At 38.8% G+C, this 27,043-nt stretch overlaps 1 protein-coding gene across 1 annotated transcript; it reads right to left on the minus strand.

The window, feature by feature from the left end:
• Positions 1–629: 629 nt before the first annotated feature.
• On the minus strand, positions 630–26,535 carry GNAT3 (G protein subunit alpha transducin 3). The gene is made up of 8 exons (XM_059847898.1): positions 26,418–26,535; positions 18,842–18,884; positions 14,697–14,838; positions 10,456–10,613; positions 6,522–6,650; positions 1,844–1,973; positions 1,494–1,647; positions 630–820 (listed from the first exon to the last, which is right to left on the minus strand). The coding sequence occupies exons 1-8, from the start codon at positions 26,533–26,535 to the stop codon at positions 630–632; spliced, it is 1,065 nt and encodes a 354-aa protein (XP_059703881.1).
• Positions 26,536–27,043: the final 508 nt, after the last annotated feature.

Consider the following 27,043-nt stretch of genomic DNA (forward strand, 5'->3'; position numbering starts at 1 on the left):
AACAGTATAGTTAAACATTCAGATTTGCACTGCTCTTCATCATACACCATCTAAGTCTGGGGGGTTTGCTTTTGCTGAATAAATGCCATATCACTTTCAGTTGTTTATGTAACATGAATACAAAACAGAAGGTAAATTATGTATTGATACTGTTTAAAGCTACAGTTTTCTTTAGGCCTTGATCATAAATTCTTTTTCATACTATCACTAAAAAATAAAACATACTGAGGTGTCCCCAGTCTCCTGAGAAGTGCTGATTCCTGGTCTAGTGGCAGATGTCACTGCCTATGGCATGGGGGTTGGAACTAGATGATCTTTAAGGTCTCTTCCAAGCCAAAGAATTCTATGGTTCTATGATATTGATTTAAATAGGAATGTGACTTTGATTCCAGCAGGTTTTATCAGCGGTGGTCATCTTTGTAGAACAGGAACATTTTTTTTAGTCTCCTTATGATACCTGGAAGGTCTGTGCTGGTCTGCAATGCTTAGGCTGCACCCAACACTCCACTGATACTAACTCGTGCCTAACTGATATTGCTTCTTACCTAGAGGATTTCTTTTTTATTTCAATCAGCACATCAGATGAAGAGAGGAAAGAGGACTGAAGCTCTGAGCAAGAGAATGAATGGTTAGAAAAGCCCACAGTCTTTCAGATTTTCTTTGATTATTATGTCTGTGACTGCATCAAAAACAAATTTGACGTTCTGAGTGTCAGTGGCACAGGTCAAGTGACAATATATCTCTTTATCTTGCTTCCTTATGTTCAAGTCTAGAAATTGTTTCTTAATGTAGTTTGCAGCATCTTCAAATGTATTTTCTCCTAGTGGAAAGAAAAGTAAAAGCAAAAAAGACACATTTCAGCTGGTACTTCCTCACAACTGCAAAAAGAGAATAAATAATGTTTTCTGTGGGTTTTTTTCCCTTTTCTTTCTATTTGAATTAACTTCATACTTTAGGAATGAAAATTTCTGGTTTTTTTCTGAAATTTCTGTCACAGCCTTATATATTCTCTAGCATCAGCTGGGAACATCTGGTGTTTTTTTAATTTCCAGTTGACACTATTTGATGTACAAAGAGACAGACTTCCCTTATGGAATGAGTTCTTAAAATAGGGACAGAATTTTGGATTTATTGTGATATGTGTGTGAGTGATAAAATACTGACTTGTACTGAAATATTGGCTGAGTCCATCACAGCACCCTTCAGCCACCTGAGACTTCTTAATTTTCAGCTTCTTCTACCACCAATGGACAGAAATAAGCAATTCAAGGGAAAGAAATGAACCCACCCCAGGATAAACATGGTGGGTAGGCAAGATGAGTTGAATTCTGGCTGTGTCTGCCTCACACCATTATTTCATGAGAAGATTCTTAGGTAAGAGGTTTAGTATTTAAAGGCTTATATATAGGTGACATGAGTCAAAGTCTCAGGGTTTGATTCATGGCCTACACAAAACATCTGAATGTGTTCTCTCCTAGATACTCCAAACTTACCATTATACTCAGGAAAGCAGATATTCAGATGAACTTTTGTTATTTTCTCTTGAAAGAGGTCTTTTTTGTTTAGGAACAGCACAATGGAAGTGGCTGCAAAGCACTTATGGTTGCAGATGCTGTTGAACAGATGAAGGCTTTCATGCATTCTGTTCTGTTGAGGTGCAAAAGGTAAACATGAGACTGAAAAAATCTCATCTCCATACATCATTTTTACTGAGATGTTCTTTACTAGAAAGAGCCAATACGGTGTAATAGCCTTTAAATGATTGTCAGAGAATGGGAATGTACCATCAGAGAGTACATTAAAACTTGGAAGCAAAAAGGATTGTTCGTCTGTTCTGACTCACCACTTCTTTATCTTCCACCAGAACCATGTCATAGGCACTGAGTGCAGCACAGAATATGATGCAAGTAACTCCTTCAAAGCAGTGAATCCACTTTTTTCTCTCTGATCGTTGGCCACCCACATCAAACATCCTTTGCAGAAAAAATAGCATATGTTCCATGTAAAGCACTCATAAGGATGGAGCCATGCTTTTAATGCACGGAGTTCAAATGGAGATGAATGACAAATACCCAGCTTTTCCAACTATTGGTCTGTTTCTACCCCAAAAGGTCAAGGAGTGCTTTGTGTTGTTACTCATGGCTTTGCAGCGGGTATAAAATGAAATAAAAAGGCTTAAATACCTGCATGTAGGATTAACACTCAGTACTTAAGTGTGGCACTTTGTGTTCACAGAATTCACAGAATCACCAGGTTGGAAGAGACCTTAAAGACTATTGAGTCCAACCCAACCCCCAACTAAACCATGGCACCCTGTGCCACATCCAGTCTTTTTTAAACACATCCAGGGAGGGTGACTGCACCACCTCCCCAGGCAGACCATTCCAAAACTTTATCACCCTTTCTGTAAAAAACTTTTTCCTAATATCCAACCTAATTTTCCTTGATGCAGCTTGAGACTGTGTCCTCTGGTTCTGTCAGTTGCGGTCTGGAGAAAGAGACCAACCCCACCTGAGCCCAGGCACCTTTCAGGGAGTTGTAGAGAGTGATAAGATCACCTCTGAGTCTCCTTTTCTCCAGGCTGAACAACCCCAGCTCCCTCAGTCATTCCTCACAGGGTTTGTGTTCCAAGACCTTCACCAGCCTTGTTGTCTCCTCTGGACATGCTCCAGCACCTCAATGTCCTTCCCAAACTGAGGGGCCCAGAAATGGAAGGGAGGCTCAGTGCAGGACTAAGACTTGCAGGCTAGGATTTATTTAGGCAGAGTTCTAAGACATCAACAGAAGACCCTCAAATTCAGAGTCATTTTTGACTTCATGGTTTTGCTTGCAGTGAACTGACATATTGACCAACAAGACACAGGACTGAAGGCCAGTCACACATTGCCCCCTGGCTGTGCATGAATAGATGTTGCCATCTGCTCCCTGCCCTGGAGTGATCACAGAGCTCACTGCTTAACCTGCATCCCACCTTTGGAGGGTCTCTTCACCCTCATTAGCTGCTCTTGAGCAGCAATTCCTGGGGAGCAGGAATCCTTTACTTTGCACAGCGGGAACTGTAGGGCTGTCCTTCCCCGCAATAATTTCCTGCCACCTTTGCCAGGAGTTGCTACTACCTTTGGGTAGTGTCCTATGAACTTTATATGAACTCTCTGTGGGATCCAAAGCCACCTGGGCACACCTGGCTGGGACTTAGGGCCCTTAGCCCCAGCTTCCAAAACTCCCTCTTACATTTGCAGTTCTTCAGTGGTGAAGGCTAGGGCTTTCTTTTCACTGCTTTTATGAAACAAAAGGTGCCAAACTTGAAGATTTTTCAAGTGTGTTAGAAAACAGGGAAAACATAAAAAATCAAATTTATCCTGCCCTTAGGTTGTGCCCCCTGTTGTTGAATTCAATACTGTCAAACCTAGTCCTCTGTTGGATTACCCCTTCCTTCAAGAATATGCATTAAATCTCTGGATCCTGCAGTATCTGAAAATTAAACATTTCTTATAGCAATGAATATAAAGGGATTCAGTAAGAAACAATCATGTCAGTAGTAAACAGAGCAATAACAATTTGTTACTGAAACATTGCTTTTTGCAGTACCTTAAGCCTTTGTTTCCTTCACCATCAGCAGTGAAGTTGATGTTAAAAAAGGTTATTTTTTTGTAATTTTTCTTCCTTCTTAGGAAAAAAATAAAAACCTTTCAGTGCTCATAATGAAATGTTTCTGCAGCTGAGGAGTAATCAATTTTTTTTTTCTGGGACATTTAATATTATTTTCTCATTGGGTGTCAATAAAAGTGAATTATTTTGGAAATCAGGAAGTTGTTGTGGAGCAAGATTTTGATAATAGTAATGACATTCTTCCAAGCATATCTTCACTGAGTTCAGAAGGTCTACTGAAGAGTGGGATCAGCACAAATAAAGTATCTTGACTTTTGTCTCTGATTAGTACTCAAAAGTCACTTATGATTACATGCCTTTCTTGATTTGTGGTGTATAATTCTGAAATGAGGGTTATGGCAGGAAAACAAATAATAAAAGCTACAAAATTTATTGTTCAGGAAAGTTATGTTTCAGTATACATAATCATGTGAATCAGTATTCACTTCCTGTGAACCTTTAGCATATGGCTCTTTGAATATTCAAGAGAAGTCAGTTAAAAAGGACAAGACCAAGGCCTGAGGAAATGCTTAAGGGCAGTTTTTGTTGTACTAACCTTAGTTTGCTTCTCTTTTCTCAGCCCAGAACTTAACACACTCACATGTAAACCCAAAATCCCTCCATAAATGGTAGAAAATGAGATGATCTTGTTTTACCAAGATGGTCAAGTTAGTCTAGAAATCTCTATATTTTCCCAGAACTGCTCTTGAAAAACTTAGCTGCAGATACAGAATTATCTATTTACTCCTTCAGTGGTACACACAGAGAGGTCTGAAGATTAAAATAAAGCTTGCCTGATTTCAGGCAAACTGTTCCTAGTACACCAATAGAAAGGACACTAGAAGACGACCTATGATGATCAGATCTCCTCTGAAAAACATTTAAATATGTTCTCAACTTTAAGTCAACATTAGTGAAATAAATTGAAAAGAACATGGAAGCTGAATTGCACTAAACCAGCAATGTAACTGCTAAGCAAGGAGCAAATAAAAATCAATGTTTTCTGTGCAACTGCAATTCAGTTCCTGGGAGCAGTACTGGGATTTGGACTTTTACTGCTCAAATACAAAATGTTTTCTGTCTCATTCAGTTCAGTAAAGGGACAAGTGTTTAGTAAATGAAGCATCTGTTCATGGTTTTTTTGTTTCCATGCATGGCTTGTGACCTGAACCCCCTCAGTACATCAGCCAAAACTCACTCTGAATGTGCAAGTGTTCCTCTCCTTACAGATGTTTCCATGGTACCTATCAAACTTGGTGCACAGACATCAGGATCCTCCAGCTGTTTTGCATTGCTATGGCAATGCAAAGTAACACTACTGGCTGGTTAACATGGATTTGTAATTGTTCTGCACCCCTTTAGCAGCTCAAACCCCTCAGACCCCTTTGTAGTGATTTTACCTAATATTACCCAACTGCCTGAAACCACCAATGAATTTACTCACATAACACTACTGGGATGCACAGCAGAGGGTAAAAACAGTGGGGTTTTTGTTTGTGGTGGCTTTAAGAACCTACTTATTTTTTGCAGACTAAATTTTGTAAACTAAATTCTGCAGACTAAATTTTGCATACTAAATTTTGTAAACTCAATTTCCAGCTGTGCTGCATTTCAGCTAGACCCAAATACTAATATTGATATGATATTATACATATGAATATATATGATATTCTCATATCAGGGTTGATAGCATCCATGTCAATGAGGATTTCCCTTTGGTGGTTTCTTCCTCCACCCTGAAGTGATTTCATGCATGAACTATGATTGTAACTGAAGGTATTCAAATTTCCAATGTGCAAGACCAGAAATACATTAATCAGAGAAAAAGATGTCCATGATATTGCACTGTAACATTTTTGGGCAAATCATGAATTTTCATGAGTGACCAGAATACTGATAGATGATAACAATTTATTTGTAAGACATCTACTTTGGGATCTCATTTTGTATGTGCAATCTCTGTTGTGTTAAAGAATCTGTATGGTAGCATAGATGGTTTGGGAAATGCTTAATTGGCACATGAGGAAAAAGAAAGAAGCCAAATGAAAAATGTAAAAGTTATAATGCTTTATAAATCTGTCTGTCTCTACAGGCCATTTCTTGAGTAGACTGCACTCCTCAATATGCACTCCAGTTTTTAAATTGAGAATTAAATGGATTTCAGTCCACAGAGAAAAGGATTATAGAGCTCTGAAATTATAAAAATTCATTCAAATCCATTTTCATGTGCAATTAGATGTTTTTAATTGGTTCACCAGGCATAACTAGATCTTGAATATCTGAAAGTGTAAAACATTTCAGTCAAATTTCTCAGAGGCATTATTTTCAAATTTTTTTTCTGAGCATTTTGGTTTTCATCTTAAATAAGCATGAAGATATGTTTGATAATGCTGAAATTCCCCATGGGACAGATTGGTTTTTTTTCTTTTTTTGGCCAACTGTAGTGCATTCCTGTGCTAAAAGCAGTTATTTCCATTCTCAAAAGAAGAGTGAAAGGTTGAGAGTATGTGCAAATTGGTAGACATCAAATGTTTTTTGAATGCTTTTAAGGACCTTTAAGTAGGCAAATTTCATAAATGGCACAATTATTCAAATGGCAGGATACAACTAAAGCTTTTCAGACATTTGCATACGTGAAAATGCCCTTTTAGAACCTAGTATTCTGTGACCTGTTTGTAATAGTCCATTGTATGCTCAAAGTTGGAGTACTGATAATAAAATATCTTGCTTTTTCAGCTGTGTAAAAATGTTTTATAAGACTGAATTCAATGATACCACAATGATATCACCTGTGTTATAATAGGTCCACACCTGTGAAAGAAAATACTTAAGAATAATAAAACCCAAGAAAATTTTACATGTGGCTTTCATACCTGAAGTTCAAATCCTTGAAAGAAAACTGAGTCTCTATAATCCCAGTTGTCTGCACTCTGGAGTGCAGGACATCTTGCTCAGTAGGGACATAGTCTGGCATTGCCAACCTGTCCAAATCATTGAGGTAACTGGGGAGAGTGAGAAAAAATGGTGGTGAATTCAGAAAGTGAAATGTCCATTACATAATCACTCCACACTGAGCCCCTTTTAAATATGTTATACAATATACATATTTAGATACAGTGCTGTTGGTTGTACACAACTGAGTTGCACAATTCAGAGGTTTTTTTTTTTTTTCCCTCCTTGTATATAGAAGTGTAATTCAATTGCACATAGCAAGCATCTTAGATTTGCAGCTAAGGAAAATCCTTATTTTCCCTAGGGATAGTTGAAAACCACCTTGTCAGCAGAGGGGTTTTGGCCATTTTCTCTCAGCAAGTGGGAATTGCTACCTCAGAGCAAGAACCACAAGCATGCTGCAGAAGCAGATGCACAAGGAATCACCTCAGTCTGTCAGAGTGGTTGCAACAGTATTTTCCTTCCTAAGTTAAAGGGAGGGCATAATATTTTGGAGGAATTCACTTTAAAGATCTGTTTTCTCTGTAGACCTCTCAATTTGCAACAAGAAGGTACATGGTGATTTTAAAAAATATATTTTTTAGTCAAAACCAAAAGCTTCAATAAAGCTGAGGATCCCCTGGGTGAGCATTCCGAAGAGCCCTTGAAAAATTTTGGATTATCTGCTTTTATGTCTGATATACAGAGATAAATTCTACATGGGAACCCAAAGCAGATCTTTGAAGCATATTTTTGTCCAACACTTCTCCTGTCTCTTATAGGGGCAGACAGCTTTCTTTAAATGGCTGGGCAGAGCCTCTGAATCGTACTGGCTGGTCTGGGAATCTGTGCAGAGGGATTATGAGCTGGCAGAGGGAAAAGAAAAAGGTGATGCTTGAGTAACTTCCTGCACTTTAGCTACTAATGTTCAAATAAAGACCAAAGCCAAAAGCAAGAAGCCACACAATAGCTGAAGCATTTTCAGTGTCCACTTGGCACTTTCCTATTTGTAGCCTCATGTCTCTGGCAAACCAGCACTATGTCTCTAATTGCTGTTATGCTCCATACTTTCTTTTTTCCTCTCTACACTAAGTCCACCCAGCAGGAAGTTCTGCTGCTCAGTTTAACCAGAATCTTCCAAAAGAAACCTCACAGATCATCATCCATTTGTGCAATATTGAATAGATCTGTAAGTTTAAAAAAAAAAAAAAAAAAAAAAAAAGAAGACTAAAATGAAATTAAATAAAAGAAAAGTTTTAAATGCTGGAATCTTTCATTTGGATATTTACAAGTTTGGAAATGGGATTTTCTTATTTGAAGTTGAATAAACTGTATCCAGTCTGCAAGGGGTGTTGAATGTGATCTGAGTAATTCAATGTTTTCCCATTATTTGAGGTCAGGAAACAATCTGTTGGGGAAGGAAAAAAAAGCAATATAGCTCTGTTTCTCTGAGTAGAGCCTGAGGCAAACTCATCTCAGCTCACTTTTGTGGAAGGCAGAAACAAAAGGCATTTTGTTATTTATAAAACATGTAAGCACTAAAATAAACACTTGAATAGAAAATAAAGTTCTGACAGTTCTTAGCCACAAATGTCTAAATTCAATTCAACACAGCCAATTGTAATTGTATAAAAAATTAGACCAAGTCAATTATGCAGTTAAAGGAGCAGGAGGCAATTTCAGCTCCTCCTAGAGCCGTAGGCAGCTCCAAGGGGAGACTGCAGACCATCTCCTCACTGGGCAAGGAGGGAATGGAAGCTGGTGGGTCAGTAAATGTTGATCTTTCCTTGGCTTGGACTGAAGTAACAGGACTACTACCCTCAGAGGAAAATGACTGAGCTAGCACAATGCACCATGTACTACAATGGCAGGTAAAGTCACAATTTATAATCCCAGTCTTGCCCCTTCCATACACATCATTCCAGTTTAAAACAGAAATAGCTCCAGGTGAGTCTGAGGGAGAAATTCCAGCCAAATTTGACAAAGAGGGAGTTTTTCTGTTATTCAGAAGAAGTCTTTTTTTTTTTTTTTTTCAATTAAAACAGACAAAGGAAAAGCAGTGATCAAATTTCATTAGCATGAATGAATAATGAAAAATCTCAGAGAACATAACCTCAGAAAGTCAGAGTTTACACAGTATTAATCAAGATTCTATGTAGGAGCTGGTTCACAGGCATTGAGAAGCAGGGTTTGGGGTTTAAAAGAAATTTAATGCAGCATTAGATGGTTGATTGTAACTGACTTTGTACTGATCATTAGAAGCCTAGCAGTTAGGGCAAACATTAAGTTTATTTTGACGATTCAGAGCCAAAGGCTAGAATTTTAGAAGCATCAGGTACCAAAAGATGAAGCTAGAGAAGAAGGATTTTCAAGAAATTAGCAGAAATGTTCAAGCAGATGAAAAACCTCTCACTGTAACTGTTTTTAATCTAAGCCTAGAAATATATAATGACTACAGACACAGTCTATATTAACCTCCGTAAATACTGAAATCTATTTCAAGTTAAAACAGGACACAAATATTGACACTGAAATGGAATTAATTTAGATTCTTCTGTCTTCTTTGTAGACAACAAACTTTATTTGCCTGGCAGAGGGTACACAGAAAAGTAGCTGGTAAACAAGGTTTAAATTTTGTTTTAAATTTAAGAGGTAATTTTCCTTTTACTTATTATGACTAGTTTGTTATGGGCTTTTAGAGGGAATGGCAGTGGAACCTGTCAGAAAGGGTTTTGTAGAAAAAAATTGCTCTGTACCATCCTTATAAAAATACAACGTTGTTATAAAATACTGTCAAATCAGGCATAAATCAACATTGGCAATATTTTCTTTCTTTAGGACTCTTGCAAAAGATCTTCATTCTTCTTTGGAAGATATAACGAGAAGAATAATTTTTAATATTTTCTATGCATGTTCCCTGCATTATATCTACAATTTTTGAACTATGAATGACTCCAAGTTGCCCCCTGAAGTCCAGCATTCAGCCATGCCTTTGTTTTCCTGCCTTACAGAAGGGAGACCCAACACCTTGGAAGGCTTCACCCCGCAGGTGCCCTCAGCCTGTAGGAGGAGCCCCAGGAGTGGGGAAACCTCCCAGTCTCAGAAGATGGACCTCAGCTGGAACAAAGCTCTGCCCCAGGTCTGGAGTCAGACTTGGGCACTCTCGAAAGACTCTGACCCAGGGACACCTCCCTTCATGGAGTCTATGAGCTGGGTGAGAAGGCAGCCAAGCAGGACTGGGGCCAAGCAGGACTGGAGCCAAGCAGGACTGGAGCCAAGCCAGGGACTCCTGAAAACTCTGAAGTCACTGATTCATCTGAGGTAAGAGATGTGTCCCAGCTGGATGGTGATCCTTCATGGGGGTGAGGTTGAGCAGCCCTGGTCAGGCCCCTGCTCATCTGTCTGGTACCTCCAGGGGTCAGAAAGGGACCTGGGGCTGTCAGGCTGGAGAGCACCACTGGTTCAGCTGAGGGGGTATGGCCCAGGGAGCACCTGTCCGTGCAGCCCTGGTAGTTTAGATGAAAAGTTTTTATAGTTTCCTCCTGACTTATATTTAGCAACTTGCAACATACACAAAGCAGGTATGGTAAAACCTAAGCTGTTTCAGGTCACCTTTCCCTGATTTGGTCAATCTTAGAAGTACTCAGAGGGAGAATACCCTTTTTTTTTTAACCATTCAAACAAACCCACAGAAACAAATTGTTTCTGAAACCTTGTTTTCACTTCTTTCCTCCAGCTAGATTTCTGATCTATTCTAAACCTTAGCAACCCCCTCATTTTTCCAGGTTAACCAGCAATGATTTCCACGGGCTGTTCTGCAAGGGGGACAGGTTCTGTAGCACAGAAGCCAGCTGTTGAGCAGCTGGGGTCACCTACTAGGCGGCCGAGTCGCTGAGCTGGTACTCCGCCGCCCTCGCGAAGCACGCCTGGGTGCCGCCGTCGCGCCACAGCTGCTTGATGAGCTCAACCACCTCCGAAGACATGCTGCCATCCTCCAGAGCTGTTGCCATGGCACACAGCTTCCTTTCATCTTCCTAAAGAGAAATTTCAGTAAATATTGTGCGAGCACGCTGTGCCCCTTCACCCCCTTGAAGATGAGCTTGGTTTCCAATGAGTCGAAAGGGCAAAATTTCTCATTTTCACTGCTTTTTCCAGGTTGCTGTACTCACCTGTGCATGTAAACATCTTTTTACAGGCTCACTTCCCTTTAGGTAGTGCCAAGGTTAGGCTGAAATTGTGATACACAGTTCTCATCTTTTATAGTTTTGTTTTGATATGAGGGCTCAGTTTCATCTTACCATAGGCCTTCACAAATAGTCCAACTTGGATGGAAGGCTTTTATATTAAGAGAGCAATAGGCTATCAAAAATTAAATGTAAAAGTATATTTAAATTTAAAACATTATAACTATATCAATGCAGAAATCTATATCAAAAGTTGGTTTTGAATGAGTTTGTAAGAAAAAATTTCTAGCTTTTGACCCCAGTTAGAAATTTGACAAAGTGAATATAACTTGTGAATGCATTTCCCATATGTGGGGAAGAAGAAACCTGTACAGAATAAAATCCTAATTATTTTAAATATATTATTCTGTAATTTCTTCCTTTTATAGTCAAGTAAAAATATTTTAAATAATCTATTTCATTAAAAATATTTATTTTCAGTAGTTAACAGTTTAGGAATTTACTGTAAATAAAGAGCATGATTAAAATAGTAATTTGATACATTGCCACAGCAAGGGATAATTATAAAATATAGCTCCTTCTTAGTCATGGAAGTAGACAACTCAAGTGACTTGCAGTCAATAGCTGCAAAAGTATAAATGGATTCTGACAGACGCTGTTTTGGCAGGGAGTATGTTTTATTCAAAACCAGGAAGCATCTTCACCAAAAATTTGTAACAAATTTATTTTAGGAATGTGTTATATCTTTATGTCTCAAGAGGAGCTGCAGTTTATGGAAAATTTATAAAAGTCAGAGACAGATCAAAAATTAAACACTGCATTTTTTTTATGAAAGAGAAATTGAGTAGGCATGGAGAAAAAAAAATAAAAAGAGAAACTGAGTAGGCATGGAGGGAAAAAACCAAAACTAGGAAATAACCACTAGAAAATTGCCTTCACTGGAAAGAGGGAGGAGGACAGCAGGATAATTGCCCTTCTACATCAAGCAGCAGCTCCATTTACACCCCCATCCCCTCCTGCAGTGCTGGGATCAGCAGAAGCGAGTCACTCTCCCGTGTGTGCCCCGCATTTGTCTCCAGGGTGCACACTTGTTCAGCAGAAAGATAAGAGCTGGAATGTTCTCTGCTTCAAGATATGACATATCACGGAATGATTACAGCTATCCACCTACTAGGCTGGATTTGTAGGTTAAATGCCCTACAATAAGAAGCCTTGAGCTCAGAGTCTCTAGGCGTAGAGGGTAAATGTTTATTGATTATTATGCAAAAGGAAACAAGTGTAGATATTCGTGCTTACATAATTGTCATGGTAATAACAATAATAAGAAGTAGAGGTGGAATATCCTGGCGTGTCTTTATGATGCTCATATCCCCATTTGTCTTTTTAGCCCAGAAATAAGTTTTGCACCTTTAAGATTGATTCTGAGAGAGAAGTGGGGAGAGAAGAAGTGCAGAGTTTGTTATCAGGAACTGCACTTGCTCCCCCGCATCCTCGCCTGGACTGTGCTGTCTGCGGATGGACAGACAGTGGGACAGAGCTTTCCTTTGCTTTTAGATTTTAGCTAGCTGAGGCAGAGAAGTTCCCTGGACTGTGCTTTTTCTTTGGACTTGTTCAAACCTGCTCTGGACTGAACATCCAGAAGAGCACGGGGACCTCACACTTGTGGCCCACCTGGGTCTGGGCCATGGCATTTCCAGCGCCAGAGGGACTGATAACAGACTGGGTGGCTGAGCTACAGCCCACCAAGGGGACTTTCTGAATCTCTCATCTCTTTTGGAGCAACAAGAGCTTTAATATTGTTCATTTTTTTTTTGTGCTGGTGAATGCTTTGCCTGTTAAAGATACAGTTTTTTCCACTTTTCTCTAAGGAAATACTTTCCTTAACCATTTTGAGAAGCGGCTGCTTGAATCTGCTTTCTAGAGGAACCCCTTTCAGAGGTTCTCTCCCAAATTTGCCCTAAACCTGGACAATAATAAAGGAAGATAGCAGCAGGTTGAATTATCATGTTATCACCCTGATTTGTACAACTTTTTGTTTCTCTCTGGCATTTACATAGACTTCAGATGATTTTCACACTAAAATAGATGGGAATGATGTTTTAAAGAGAAAAAATTACCTCACTCCCCAGAACAGATGTTCTTTAAATTAAGTGCTAAGGCCTTTTCTGTACCAGTAAGATGTATTTGCAGGCAGACCTGGAACATGGGTAAGCACATTGCTTTTGGGACCAAGATAATCCCAGTCCTTGAACTAGATGACTTTGAACAGATAAACCTGGACCAGAACACACAGCAAGAACTAAGTCCAGCTGAAATCACTGCTTATATCAAAACAATTAAAGGTTATCAATTGCTTATGATTTTATGGGTAAGCTAAGTTTTTGGAGGTTTTTGGAAGAAAAGGCAATGTTTATTGGCAACTCAGATAAATGTGACCAACATTTCTATTTTCTCTAAAAATGATATGCAGGTTGCTCTTCTGGCATTCTGGGGGAAAAGAAGACAGGCACTGCAAACATTCTATACAGCTGTATTCACCTATGTTCCTAAAAGCCTGTTCTGCAATGACAGCAAGAGTAAGCTGTCTGTGCTAAGAATGATAAACTCACAAAAGCTGTGTTATTTGGTTATATATAATGCTAAGAAATGGACTAGGCTATTTAACAAATTCTCCATGCTGTGAAGTCTCTTGAAAAGGGTGTCTGTGAAACTGGCACAGAGTGAGCCTGTACAGATATCTCAGAAAATTTGTCAGGGTTGAGAGAAGAGACTGAAATACCAGGGCACAGGGAGGACATGTCTGGGTAACAGGTGGCAAAGTCTGCCCCACATAGTGGAGATCATGGGCTGAGCCAGGCAGGACTTGTGGCCAGCACTGCAGGGTTCAGCTGTAGCCATGGCTTGGGTCATGCAGGGTGGTTGATGGCTCCTTATTCAGTACAGCACATTAACATTGCCCTGTTTTCTGTGTGCTGCTTTTGGGCCTTGTTACTTTTGTTTGAATGACTTGCATTCGTAGAAAATATTTAATTTCTTTTATTTCAAATGCCAGTATGAGCTTTAGTAACCCCTGAAGATTTTGTTTATCATTTTTTAGGTCAAAGTACCACATGTCATTATAATGAAATGTAGACTTCTGGAACAAGTAAAGCTCTTTCAGATAAGCAGATGTTACTCCCTCCAAGATAAACCTCTAGGGATTAGGCAGAATTTGCCAAAACTGGAATCAGCTGATATTCTGACAGGCATTTGAGAAATTCTCAGCTAGATCTGAATTATAGGCTAAAAGACCAAATCATTGCATGGAGAAGAAAAGTTTTTCCTTTATTTATGTCCTTGAAAATTCAGTGTGATATTGGCTGAAGATTACAGGCCTTCTTCCTGTGACTTTGCCTCCATCTGCCCATGCAGGGGATTTTTGACTGTGTCAGGAATGTTGGACACCACTTCCCTGTGGTGCCAGTGTGCCAGTAGTGCATCCACACAACAGGGAGGTCTCTGTGCCAGCAGCAATGACAGACTGAAATGCTCCCAACATGTCTATATAACCTTTCCTTACATGGCTGAACTCCAAGGTTTGGTCATAAAATGAAAATATTTCTTACATTTCTCAACAGCAGTAAATAAGTGACTAAGCAGCTAACAAAAGAGTCTGTTTTTTTTTTTTTTTTCTGTTTTTTTTTAATGTCTTTGCAGTTTGAACATTTCTTTTGTAGCAATCAAAATGGGAGTTTATGCAAAAGTTAGGCATCAGTTTTGAGACAATAAAAATAAGTGAGGACATTTTGTCACATGTAACTCAAATGCTACTCAGTTTCCACTATCATAAAGAAAACACCAGATCCTCTTTGTTCTACTATTCTCTACTATTACATTACAAAAAAAAAATTAATTTTCCAATACCTATTTCAAGAGAAAGGGTATCATACTCACAGTTCTACCAGGGTTTTCATAACTGATTCCTAGCTTAGCCATTGCTTTCACAATGGCCAGGATAGACTGCACTGTGTTGCTGTAAATGATTGGTCTGAACTCCATGCGCTCCTCGTAGGTGAAACCGTCCTTATGGATGATTCTGGTGAAAAAAAAACAACAAAAGGCTTATGGGATACATTAAAAAAAAGAAGTAATGACAAGTTAGATCAGGTGCTTTTGTAATCAGTGTGAGAAAGAACTGAATCCATCTGGCCTTTGGAAAAACATTTTTCAATGGTTGATCTGCCTATTCTGCTAGAAGAGGAAAACAGCATTTTTTGTCTCTGTGAGGTTAGCTGTCTGCACCCAGTCTGAGTGAATAGATGCTGATTTTTCTGCTTGGGGGTTAATCTAAAACAAAGTATGAGTCTAGAACAAGAGCCAGGCCCATCCCTGGAGATATAGGGCAAGACACATTTCTGTACTTAGATCCCAAATATTTTAGTTTTGGAAGCTGCAATATTAGTCATGGGCTGTTGTTGCTTGTTCAGTCATTCTGATTTTTATCCAGAATTTTACCTAGATAGAAAAATTATTGGAAAACATGTTTCAGCACTGGGAGGCAATTATCAAGAAAACAAGGAAAAAAATTAATATTTCTTTGTGCATCAGCTACAGTTTCCAGTTATAACAAGGTCTTATTCTTATTATCTCTAGGCTTTGGAGACTTACATTTTACTCCATAGGGTAAAGAGCCTTAGCAATCAATTTCAGTAATATTTCTGACAGAGGAATTAGAATTTCATAATCCTCCTAGGCTGGAGAATGGCATGTGGTTAAAGTTCTCCAAATCAGTGTGCAGATTTTGTCATGGCTTAGAGATATCTTTTTTCCATGAGTTGTGAAAAGGATGAAATCTTCACCCACTTTGGCCTGGTGTGCTCTCACTGAACAGACTTGGACTGCTTTGGCTGCTGGAACTAGGGCTCTGTTCTTCTTCACCTCAGCTGGTCAGAGATGAAGGTTATTAAATGCAAAATTTCTGGGGTTTGGGGTTTTGCCCCATCTTGCCTGAGATACACTCTGGAGAGAGCTACCTAAGTGGCCAAATCAGCCCTGTCAGAAAACAATTCACTCACATACACAAAACCCAGATGACAACTGATGTGTCTTAACATCTCTCTGATTTACGGATGTCAGAAAACTCAAAAGTTGCATTCCTGTGTCTGTAGGAATAACATCTGTAGGAAAAAAATCTCTCTAAAATGTTTTCCCAATCCCTTCTTGATCAGGCAACTCTGTGAACTCTCTTTTGAAGCCTTGCTTTTTTTGTTTGTTTTTGAATGCTGTTTTCATCATGAATTCAAATGAATTCTGCAAGATTCAAAGGAGTCCTATTGAACTTGGGGAAAGAAAAAAGAGGAGCTCATGGAGCAGAGACCCTCCACATTTTATGGATGCAATCTTCTGAGGCTTTTATTCACAAAAGCAGGGCTTCTCATCAGATAGGTGGCTTTGATTCAGTCTCAACAGGCATGATGAGTTACCAAATATTTTGCTTCCTGCTTTTCATTCACTGAAATATTTGTAGAAGCTTCATACTGCTAAAGAAGAACACAGCACAGCGATATGCAACTTGGTTTTAAAAAAGTTAGATTGCACATTAGAAATTATGCAGTTAGAAGCACAGGGCTCCAGAGATGTTTTTTTTTTCTTTTCAGTAGCTCTCATAACCATCCTCATCTTTTCATGCTGCAAGGGCCTTGCAGCATATCTGTATTTTGAGTATCAGAAGATATTTTGTAAAGCTTAGTGGATGGGTATAACTTTGACTAAGACTGAAGAAAGGCAATTTATTAACCAGAAAATTATGTTATTAGCTACAAAATTACTATGATAAAATTACTATGATTTTGCTGGTAACTGTATTTTCAGCAAAACTATTTCTTTTTTAAACATCTATGAGTGTTCTTTAGAAAACTTTATGCTTCATTGAAAAAAAATTAACTAATATTGGGGATTTTAACAGAAAAAAAAATATCCTTGAAAAGTCCTTGGTTGAGACAGAAAGATGGCATTTTATATGAAAAAATACAATTTTTGTGAAGAGTTTTCCTGTAAAATAATTAATATTTGTGAACAATTTGACAGGTCATAAATGCATAAGTCTTTATATTTAAGTCTCAGCTTTGCAGTGTTCACCCCTTCCTCCATGCTGTTAAAGCTTATCAGCCTTCTGAAAGTGCTCAGTTCAGGGGAACATCTTTCATCTGCTCCTGCTTGGGGAGGCTTTAAGCACACCACACCTCAATGGTTTGCTGAATAGGGAGGGTCTCCTGCATGGAACTCAAACCAGAAATAAATTTATTATTTATTAATTTATATATTTAAATTTAAAAACTGGGAAAAAAAAGGCTAGCAAAGTATTTGGTGGATGGTTCTGAATCTGCTTTATTACAAAATGAGTTGCTTAAATAGTAGAAATTTGTTCTTATGACATAAAGTTTTTTACTTAACTCTTTAAAATGCATTGGTGAAGATAATAAATAGGTATTGGTGAAGTTAATAAATAGGTAGGGGAACTTAAGTCCAGAATAGTATTACTGATTTCATAAATATGCTGCTTGTTTTTTACACAGGAAGAGATTGGTACTCACAAAGTGGGATCAAATCTAAACAGCTGCAATCCTTGTGTAATTTTTTCTGTATTTGGACAGGTTTAGGAATCAGAGCAGGGCCTCTCTATGAAAATAAGACTAGACACATCAGTATTTTATCAGGTTGTGCAGTAAAGGAGAATTTGCCATCAGTGCAAGTATGGTCCCTTCAGCTTTGGTGGATTATTAATTAAAACCAGATATATAATTAGCATTTTGGCTGCCCTTAAAAGACAAAGATGAGTGAATTAATTGTAACTTGTTTTACTGTATATGAACATATTATCAAACTAAATTGTAAATGAGCACACACATGTAGAGAGATTCAACCTTCCTCTGAAGCCAAGGAAAGTGAAGTTCCTGACTTCGATCTGTGAGGGATCTTGTGCACTTTGAACAAACAGCTATAGGTATTCTTGCAGTAGATTTATGATGCACTCACAATATCTCTGTACCCAGATAGTCAGTCCAAATTCAAACAGGGATTTCTGCACATGAGCTTGTACAGCCTGTTTTTCTTCCAGATTGATTATTGTATGAAAACTTTTTGTGTTGATAATTTTCTTACTGAAAGCAGATCTTCCATCAGTCCCTACCCATGGTATTGTGGGTAGCAGCTGCTCACTGTGCAGGCTGGCGGATAAATGTGCTCTCTCCTGGCCTGTGGGAGACCTTTGAACCTCAGCAGGAGCTCTGGAGACCAAGAATGATCTATAGAGGCCATTTTGGGGGGAAAAACCCAATGAAACAAAAAACAACTACAGCAACAAAAAATAAAACCAAAACAAAGAAAAAATAACCTCACTCAGCCAAAAAAAAAAAAAACCTTTCTCTGTTCTATGGTGCAATGCAAATATTTTGATATTTACTCTTGAAATACAGTGAAATCAAATGAAATTAATAGGAGAGATGATTCACACCTAGTGTAATTGAACTGTGGGACTGCTTGCTGTAGAATGCTGTGGATGCTGTTAGTTTACATTGGTTCAACAAAAGATTCAGAGGTAGGCATGAATTAACTGAGGGCTGCTGGAGGAACAGTGGTGCTGTCTCCAGCTCAGGATGGTTTCCAAGCCACAGATTGTCAGATAGTGCCAGGGTACCCAGCACAAGTGTGTTGGCTTGGCTGGTCTGATGATTTGCAAACATCCTTCACTGGCATCTGCGGGAGACAGGGTCTGCCAGGTGGTTCAGCCATCACTGCTTGTCTCTTACAGTCATATTTCCACTACAGTAACTCCCACCAAGGCCAAGGAAGCAGATTCCCTGGTCTCCATGCATGGCCACAGTGCATGATATGGTCATTCAGATTTGACTACCAATCCACCTGTGTGTCTCAGACACTTGGTAATTTTCTTTATTGTGTGTTTGAATGGAAACCTGATTTGAATGATGTTTCTTTGCATTTTATTCAAATAAGCATAAATATTGCAATAAGACTTTAGCTAGACAGCTTATTCTACAAGTACCAAATTCAACATCTGATATGCATATTCAGATACTTACTTCATTTGCTTTACAATAGTGCTCTTTCCTGACTCTCCAGCACCTGCAGAAGGGGAATGTGGAAAAGATATGATTGATAGATGAATAAGAAGCAAATATTAAAAATAACTCTGTGGAACACAGAATTTTCTGTCTGTGAAGAGAGGTACAGTTGTCTTAGTTTCTCATTGTACTAAGCATAAACCCTCCCTAATTCCGTTTGGATTTAAAAAGAACGAAGTCTGGGTTAAAGTATTTTGACTGAAAAGCAAAGGGACGCTTGAAAAGAAGTGAATATTCAGTCAATTAAAGAAAATGACAGAAATTTAGTTAGCAAGTAAATTTGGATAATATTTTGATTTCATCTCTGGCAGTTGGGCAGGAAAACATGGGCAAAGTACAGCCTCTCTTAGTGTCCCATTATTACCTGATTTGTAGCTGCTCTTTTAATTCGTATTATGACCTTTTGTAAGCCAAGTGAGCCAGGTCCATGCCCTTTAGCCAACTTCTGTAAGCAACTGGAAAACCAGAGTGTAAAGATTAAATGTGGTCTAGCTCATGATGCAGAGGCAGCACTTGAGCAAAAGTCTTGACACTGTTTTTTTATTCCCCTGCCATGCAGTCTGCCATGGAATACTGTGGCTGGAAGTGGGAAATCTGCAGAGCAGTGCACCAGTTCCACCTTGGGAATGATTCTACAGGGAAACCCCACAGCTGCTGAGGAGGTGGAGGCATTTGCTTACACACCCAAGAACTAGGGCATAGGTTTGGCCAGATTATGTACAGCTAATTTGCCCTCTTATCTCATGGAAAGTGAGTAATCACAATGCAAAGTGTTTCCATTGCAAATCAACACAAGTGACTGGCTATCATCTTTGGTCAGTGAGAGTGATAAGGGTTGGCAAGCGCTACCGAAAAAGAGATGGATTTTAAAAGCACCTGAAGAGAGGATTTATTCATGGGATGGGATTCACAGAATCAGAGAATATGCTGGTCCTCACAAGACCCCTCAAGAATCACACCCTGTGCATGAGAGCACTGTCAAAACACTTCTTGAACTCTGCAGGCTTGATGCTGTGACCACTGCCTTGGGGAGTCTCTTTCAGTGCCCAGCCACCTCTGGGTGAAGATATCCAACCTAACCCTCCCCTGGCCCCTTCAGGCTCTTTCTTTGAGTCCTGCCACTGATCTTGAAGTGATCAGTACTTTACTGTCTGTTTCCCCCCAGGAGGATGTTGAAGACTGCAGTGAGATCTCCCCTCAGTCTCCTCTTCTCCAGGCTGAACAGGTCTCAACTGCTCCTCACAATGATTCCTCTCCTGACCCTTCACCATCCATCCTCCTGGCCCTCCTTTGGATGCTCTCTAATAATTCAATGACTTTTTATATTGTGCTGTCCAAAACTGCACACAGGGCTCAAGGTGACAAATATTCTTCATATTTTAATGAAACTGAAGTATTCATCACCAGAATATGAGCTCTCTTTCCTGGGTGCTGGTGCCATGCCTGATGCCCCCAGGACAGAGCTCGCCCTCCTGGCTGGCTCATGTCCAACTTGCCATTGACCAGGACCACAGCTCCCTTTCCCCATCAATGCTTTCCAGCCTGTCCTTCCCCAGTCTGTCTGTACACCCAGGGCAGCCCCATCCCAGGTGCAGAACCCAGCCCTTTCCCTGGTTGTACTTCATGTGGTTGGTGATTGCCCATCCCCCTAATTTGTTGAGGTCTCTCTGCAGGGCCTCTCTGCCTGGGAGGGAATTGACAGCTCATCCAAATTTAGTTTTGTTGAGAAACTTCCTCAGTATTCCTTCAAGTCCTGCACCCAAGGATGCTGAAGAGAGCCAGGCTGAGGATGGAGCCCAGTGGGACCCCAGCAGTGGCAGGTCCCCAGCCTGATGTCCCTCCATTCACTGTCACTTTGTGCCTGGCCCGGGAGCCCATTACTCTCCCATCGAGTAACTTGCATAAAACTGGATGTTTTATCTTTTGTGAAAGTTTCAAAAGCTCTTCTGAAGTACAAAAAGATTCATCCAGCTTTTTTCTTGGTAGATTACCTTTCCCTTTATCCATGGTATGGTGTCAAATACTTCTGACCAAACCAAAATCCGAGGCCTAGGTTTTTTAACCAAGGACTTCTCAGTAAATAGAACAAACTGATTACTGATTTTCAAACACATTCTGCAAAGGTAACAGTATTCAAATGACAGGGATTAATTTACTCAAATGAATCACAAGAGACAGCAAACCACACTCAAAGCATTTTCTGAAACTCATGAAGTGAATAGTAGAAAGTGCAAGAGAAAAACAAGCCTATGCAAAATGGGCTGATGCTGCCATCTGCCACAGTTTGGAAAAAATGCAAATTTGTTGTAGATCATTTAATATCCTTTCAATGACCTTCTGAAGAACATGGTAAAACCCTGTCTGCAAGGTAGTGTTTGCTACAGTTTTTGTAGGGAAGAGAGGAGGCTGTACTGAGAATTAGTACATTCACCTCATGGAAAGATGTTAGGAAACATTTACGGAAAATAACTTCTCTTCCAGATCCAAGAGATACTGTTAAATAGAGTGAGAGATGTAATTTATATCTTTTGGATGCAATTTTCCACCTCTGCTTATCTTTAATTTATGATCCAATGATGCTTTTATCCAAACAACACTTGACTTTCAGACTTTGGCTTCACCATGGAGTATCATCTTACTTATAGCAGCGTTTTCACCCCAGGAAGTGGTTCAGGAATGATTTTATTTGCACCTGCTTTTTTAATTCCTTCCCTTCACCATGTAGCTTCCTTCTTTGGACAGTGCCTGGTATGGAAAACCAGAGTTAGGGCTGCATTTCCACCTGCTGCAGTGGATTTCTACTTGCAGAAACAGGGGCAAAAGTGCATCACAAGAGACCTAGAGCAGACAGAGAGCTGAAGGAATCTTCTTCAAGCCCAGATATTCTGAATCATAGATAAGAACTTAGGACAAACAGTCCCAAGCTCAGAAAAAACTTAATTAGGGTTTTGAGAAGCTCTGTCAGCTCTGAAGATTTATAGCTCCACCTGACAGGTATCACCATATTTTAGTCATCACCATATTTTATATTTTGTATGTTTAAGATCTAGCTAAAATTTACTTCTCATTTCTGTCCCTATTCCTTTGACATGGATAACTGCACAGACAATACTGTCACAAAAGCCTCAGTCAATGCCTGTCACTGCAGGGGTCCCACTGGGCTCCATCCTCAGCCTGGCTCTCTTCAGCATTTTCTTCAATTCTTTTCTGCACTTGGGTGCAGGACTTGAAGGAGTACTAAGGAAGTTTTTCAATTTCCTGGGAGCTGAAAGAAATCACCCCACTGCTGGTGACATTGACACTTCTTCTCAGAGATCACCCCCACCATGCCCCAGGGCACGCCACATTCACCTTCTGTGAGGTGCTGAACTCCCAACTCCAGAACTGCATCCCACCATGTCCCAGGCCTTCCATGGCTCTGGGCATCCTGGACTGAAGAGCAGGCTCAGGAAGAGCAGTCATGCAGCAAGGCTGCAAAGGAGCTGTCCCCAGCAGCCTGACACAAACCCCCCTCCTGCTCCAGGAGTGCTCAGCCTCTTCCCTGCAGGACATCATGGCATGTAGACAGAGCAGAAATAGAGAAAAATGAAAGTGCCTTGAAAGCCAGTGAGAATCTCACAAATTCAAGGGGAAACAGAACCCAGGCCCTCAGCTGTGATTTGACATTTTTGTTTTTCTTTGCAGAATTTGAATAGCTGTGGAGAGTACAAGCTTTCAAGATTAGCATCTGCTGACACATTGAGGAAGATTCTTCCATATTAAGGTGCTTTTGTGTCTCAGATAAAGAATTATTATCTCTTTACAGTTTTTATTCCTGTGGAAGGAAAGGTTTAGTTTAGAAAAAATTCCAGAATTAAATGCAGGGAAATAAAAAAACCTGCTGAATACTTTGTTTAAAACCTGTCAGAAAACCCACTGACAATGACATAAATCAGCAAAAAGCAGTAAAAGAAAATATTCAAACAAAAAAAAAAGAAAATATTCAAATAAAAAAAGAAAATATTCAAATAAAATCGGAAAATGTTTCACACCCCTTCCTGATCTTTGCCTGTGCCATTCAAAAGTCTGGATATTATGAACTAGAATGGAAAGCATATCTTCCTGGTTCTCTTAGGAGACTCAACAAACTTAGTGTATGAGAGAAAGAAACTCGAGAAAAAGAAATCTAAGATCTAACACTCTTGAGAGAGAATAATGTCCTTAAGTACTGCTCTACTCTCCAAAAAAGAAAATCAGCATATTCCCATCAGTAGGATTGTTGGGCTGTCTTTGTGCCCAAACCCTGTGTTTTCAGGCTGTTAATAACAGGAAATTAAGTTTCAGTACTACAGTAACTGTTTCATTTAACTGGTGTTCAGTATCTATACTATAAATTTCTACATTCAGACTACTTACCAGAGACCTCTTGTAGTCAGTGGAGAGAAATATTTGCTACAAAAACTAAACTCCAATTTCTGTTCCCCTGAAGCAGATGTTTAAATTAAATTGTGTGAGTTGTGCCCCAAAAGGGGAGGTGAGGATGACCAGTGCTGTTGAGGGTGGTTTTTGTCTGACACTGAAAACTGTAGACAATGAGACATGGAGTAATATTTTGAAGATAAATAAATTAAAATTTTAATGATTGTTTAAACTGAAGCTAAGTTGTCATTTCTGTGGAACATCACTGTGAGCATCAGCTATTTTGGCCATGTTTGGAATGTACACTGCACTTTGCACACCTATAAATTGAAAGCTGGCATCCTGCAGAGAAAATGCAAATTACAGGTGATGTGGCAGGCCAGATAGAGCCCTGATACACAGGATATAAAACTTTCACCTTGGAGTTTGTTCCAGACTCATAAAACAACCGGATCTTTTTGAAGTATAAATATGTACAGACCAGATTCATGGACATGTTGGGGGAAGGGATGGCTTTGGCAGCATGGGAGCACCTAGCACAGAGGATTTAGTGCTCTTGGCTCCTGGTCAGCTTGTGAGGAACGTCAGAACCTGACATAACTTCCCTCCTCCCCAGTTTATATGTGCGTGCCATATAAGCTGTAAATCATCTCAACCCAGCTAGTGTGTTTGTCTGGGTCGTAGAACCTAACATAAAAACAAACATACTGCCTTTTTTTCTGAATATAAATTCTAGTTTTTTGTAAAGGGGTCTGCTGGAGGCTGTAGAGACGCCACACTAGATTTTAAATAATACTCTCAGAAAAAAGTCAGAATACACTGGGGTTTTTTACATTTTAGGTGTAAGGAAAAAAGTGATTACACTGAAAAGCTTATAATATTAATCTCATTTTTTTTTCTGAGTGTTTTCTACCTGCCTGCTTATTGCAAAAAAACACTATGACAATCTGGTCTGAGGTATAAAGGCAACATTAAGCCTGACTGAACAGAAAGCTAGGACTAGGTAGGACTGGGCTGGCTTGAATAGAGCTACCCTTGATTTATGAACTCAAAAATTTGTATCATTTCTGATATCACTTCAGAGGTGTGGAAAGATAACAGGTACAAATCTGAACATGGTAGATTTAATCCTTTCCTATCTGGCTATTTCACACAGCCCCTGTGGAAGGATGTGGTGCCCACATTGCTTCAGCATCTCTGGCTCCAGATGTTCAAGACACTCTCACTCTGGTGGCACAATAGGCTCCTGATACACAGTTTATTCACTATTCATTTTTTTAAGAAGAAGAAAATTTAAGTTATTAAACATTTTATTTTTTTTTTGCCTCTTTAACATATTTTTTACAAAGACTTTCTGGTCTGTTGCTCAGGAGAAAAAAAAGCCTTCCAAAACATTACCCACTGAAAAATTTGAACTTTATCATGTGTGATGTGAGTAAAGGAAGATATGAAGAATCTATAAAGAAGTATTTCAGATCTAAATGATCATTTTGTCTCATGAAAAGAGTGCTTGTGTAGCTAATGAAACTCAACTATGTTCAGGTTGGAAATGAATGTAATAGAAGTTTTTTTCATGTAGCCTGCATTGAATTTCAAAGTATTTTACTAAAAGTATCTCAAGACTGCTACTAATACAGTCAGAAGAAGGCTGATTATATACATTAGGAAACATTTAAAACTTAAGTCCTTAATACTAAATGCATACATATGTTCAGTGGGGGGGTAATTTACTTGGTGTCCTGCTGTAAAACAGCCTTCAGTAATATTGTAAGGGCATAAAAGCTTGAAGATAAAACTGCTTAACTTATAAATTCCTTTTTATCTGGAAAATTCTTCTTTATCCTACACATTCCTCTTAAAGGATTTCTTACTTTTTCCTCATGGATAAGGTTGGATAAGGTCAAAGACAGGATGCAGAATTAGATGGATCCTGGTTCTAATTCAGTGTCCCAATTTCTTTTTGTAACAATGCATATAAATTACTTTAAATTTATAGAATTTTAAATTAAAATATTGTTCTGGGATTTTTGACTGACTTAAGCTTTCCTCATTAGGAGCAATATTTTATATTACTGTGGTACAGAAACTCTTAGTATTCTTAACTGGACTGAAAAGCTTTGTAAGCCACAATCCAAATACTGATTTTACATATAGAGTATCAAACTTCTGCTTTCCTATTATTATGTGAGAAACCTGCATATTCTTCTCTTATTTTTTTTGAGTAATAGTTCTTTGATTTTAACAGGAGTAAATAAACCTTTTCATAAGATACAAACCAGAGTTGATTTACTTTATCTAATCTAGTTTTGTCTGAATAAATGTCAGTTTAAAACCATTTGCAAGAATGCAATTACAAGAACAGCAAAATAAGGAACACTCCAATGATCAAAGACTGTTTATCTATTCACTGGGAGAAACCACTGCTAACTTTTACAGGAGGCTTTTAGATGGAAAATATTAAGACAGTGGTGGTGTTAATGTGCTCTCAGATATTTCTTGTAAGCTGCACAGCACCATGGGAAAAAAAACCACCCAAGAATAAAGCTGTATCAAGAAAAAAAAGTCATTTATTTTGCCATTACACCCACTGTTCACTAATAAATTGATCATAGTGGGGATTAAAAGTAGTAGTTTGTGAGAATTTATCTGTATTCATCTGAGTACTTTTCATTCCACTCTACATTATATATCAAAAAAAGCCATTCTAAATAATTTTCTGCTTTTAAAAAAATGGAATTAATCACTTTGGAAGATAAACAATATCAATATCTTGTGACATATGTGGATTTTTATGTAACCACTTATCTAAATTAATCCTCCTGCAAATGAGTGCATATAGATCCATGAAAAAAAGAGATAGGTGTGCTATGTTCTCTGTAAGTTTATATCATAAACATTTATTCTAAGAGCAAGTTCTCATTTCTCAAACATGTTCAAAGTCAAGGATTTGTAACATTTCAAATTGAATACATGCAGTGACACAGCCATTTCCAGCCTATTCCTCATGACTTCATGACTGGCCACAACCAGAAAATATTTTAAACAAATATTACAGAATTGTCTTCTTCAAAATGTAATTCCAGAGAAAAACAACTCCTCACTGGAAAAGCCTTATGAGCAGATTTATTCTATTTACCCAACAGTAGTAGTTTGACTGTCCTGGCTTCCCTCGCTGCATCTTCCTGGAGCTTCTTTTCCAGTTCTCTGGATCTCCTGGCCGACTCCTTGCTCTCCGAACTGGCTCCACTGCCCATCTTGAGATGTTAACAATTCTCTTTATGCAGCTGATTTACTTCTTATCCTACCAGCTGCTTTGATTCAGAAGGACAACCATCAGGGTTCCAAGAAAATTTTAAAATCCCATTGGACCTCTCTGGTCAGCCTTCAAATCCAATGGTCCTTTTTCACCTGTCACATGACCTGGAGATGCTGTAGTCAAGCATTTGCATAGGAACACAAAAAGGAAGTGTTATGATGTCACAGAATTAAAGTTATCCATTCAAGATCAAACCAAAGGATGCACAGAACTCTCTTCTTGTTCAGGGAGGTTTTGTTTCACATACTCAAAAAAGTGTGCAAAATGTCTTGAAACAGGATTGGAAATAAATGTAGAGTAAAATTTTCAGCTTGTGAAGCAGTATGTATGCCCTGAAGCAAAAACAGCATTTACAATTTTTGGTTTTCATCTTTCTCAGTGGTGATAGCTCTAAATATATGTACCCTATATTTTCAAATGACAGAATTTGAATTTACATAGTAAAT

Source organism: Haemorhous mexicanus, chromosome 5 (genome assembly GCF_027477595.1).
Source record: "Haemorhous mexicanus isolate bHaeMex1 chromosome 5, bHaeMex1.pri, whole genome shotgun sequence".
Lineage (NCBI taxonomy): Eukaryota > Metazoa > Chordata > Aves > Passeriformes > Fringillidae > Haemorhous > Haemorhous mexicanus.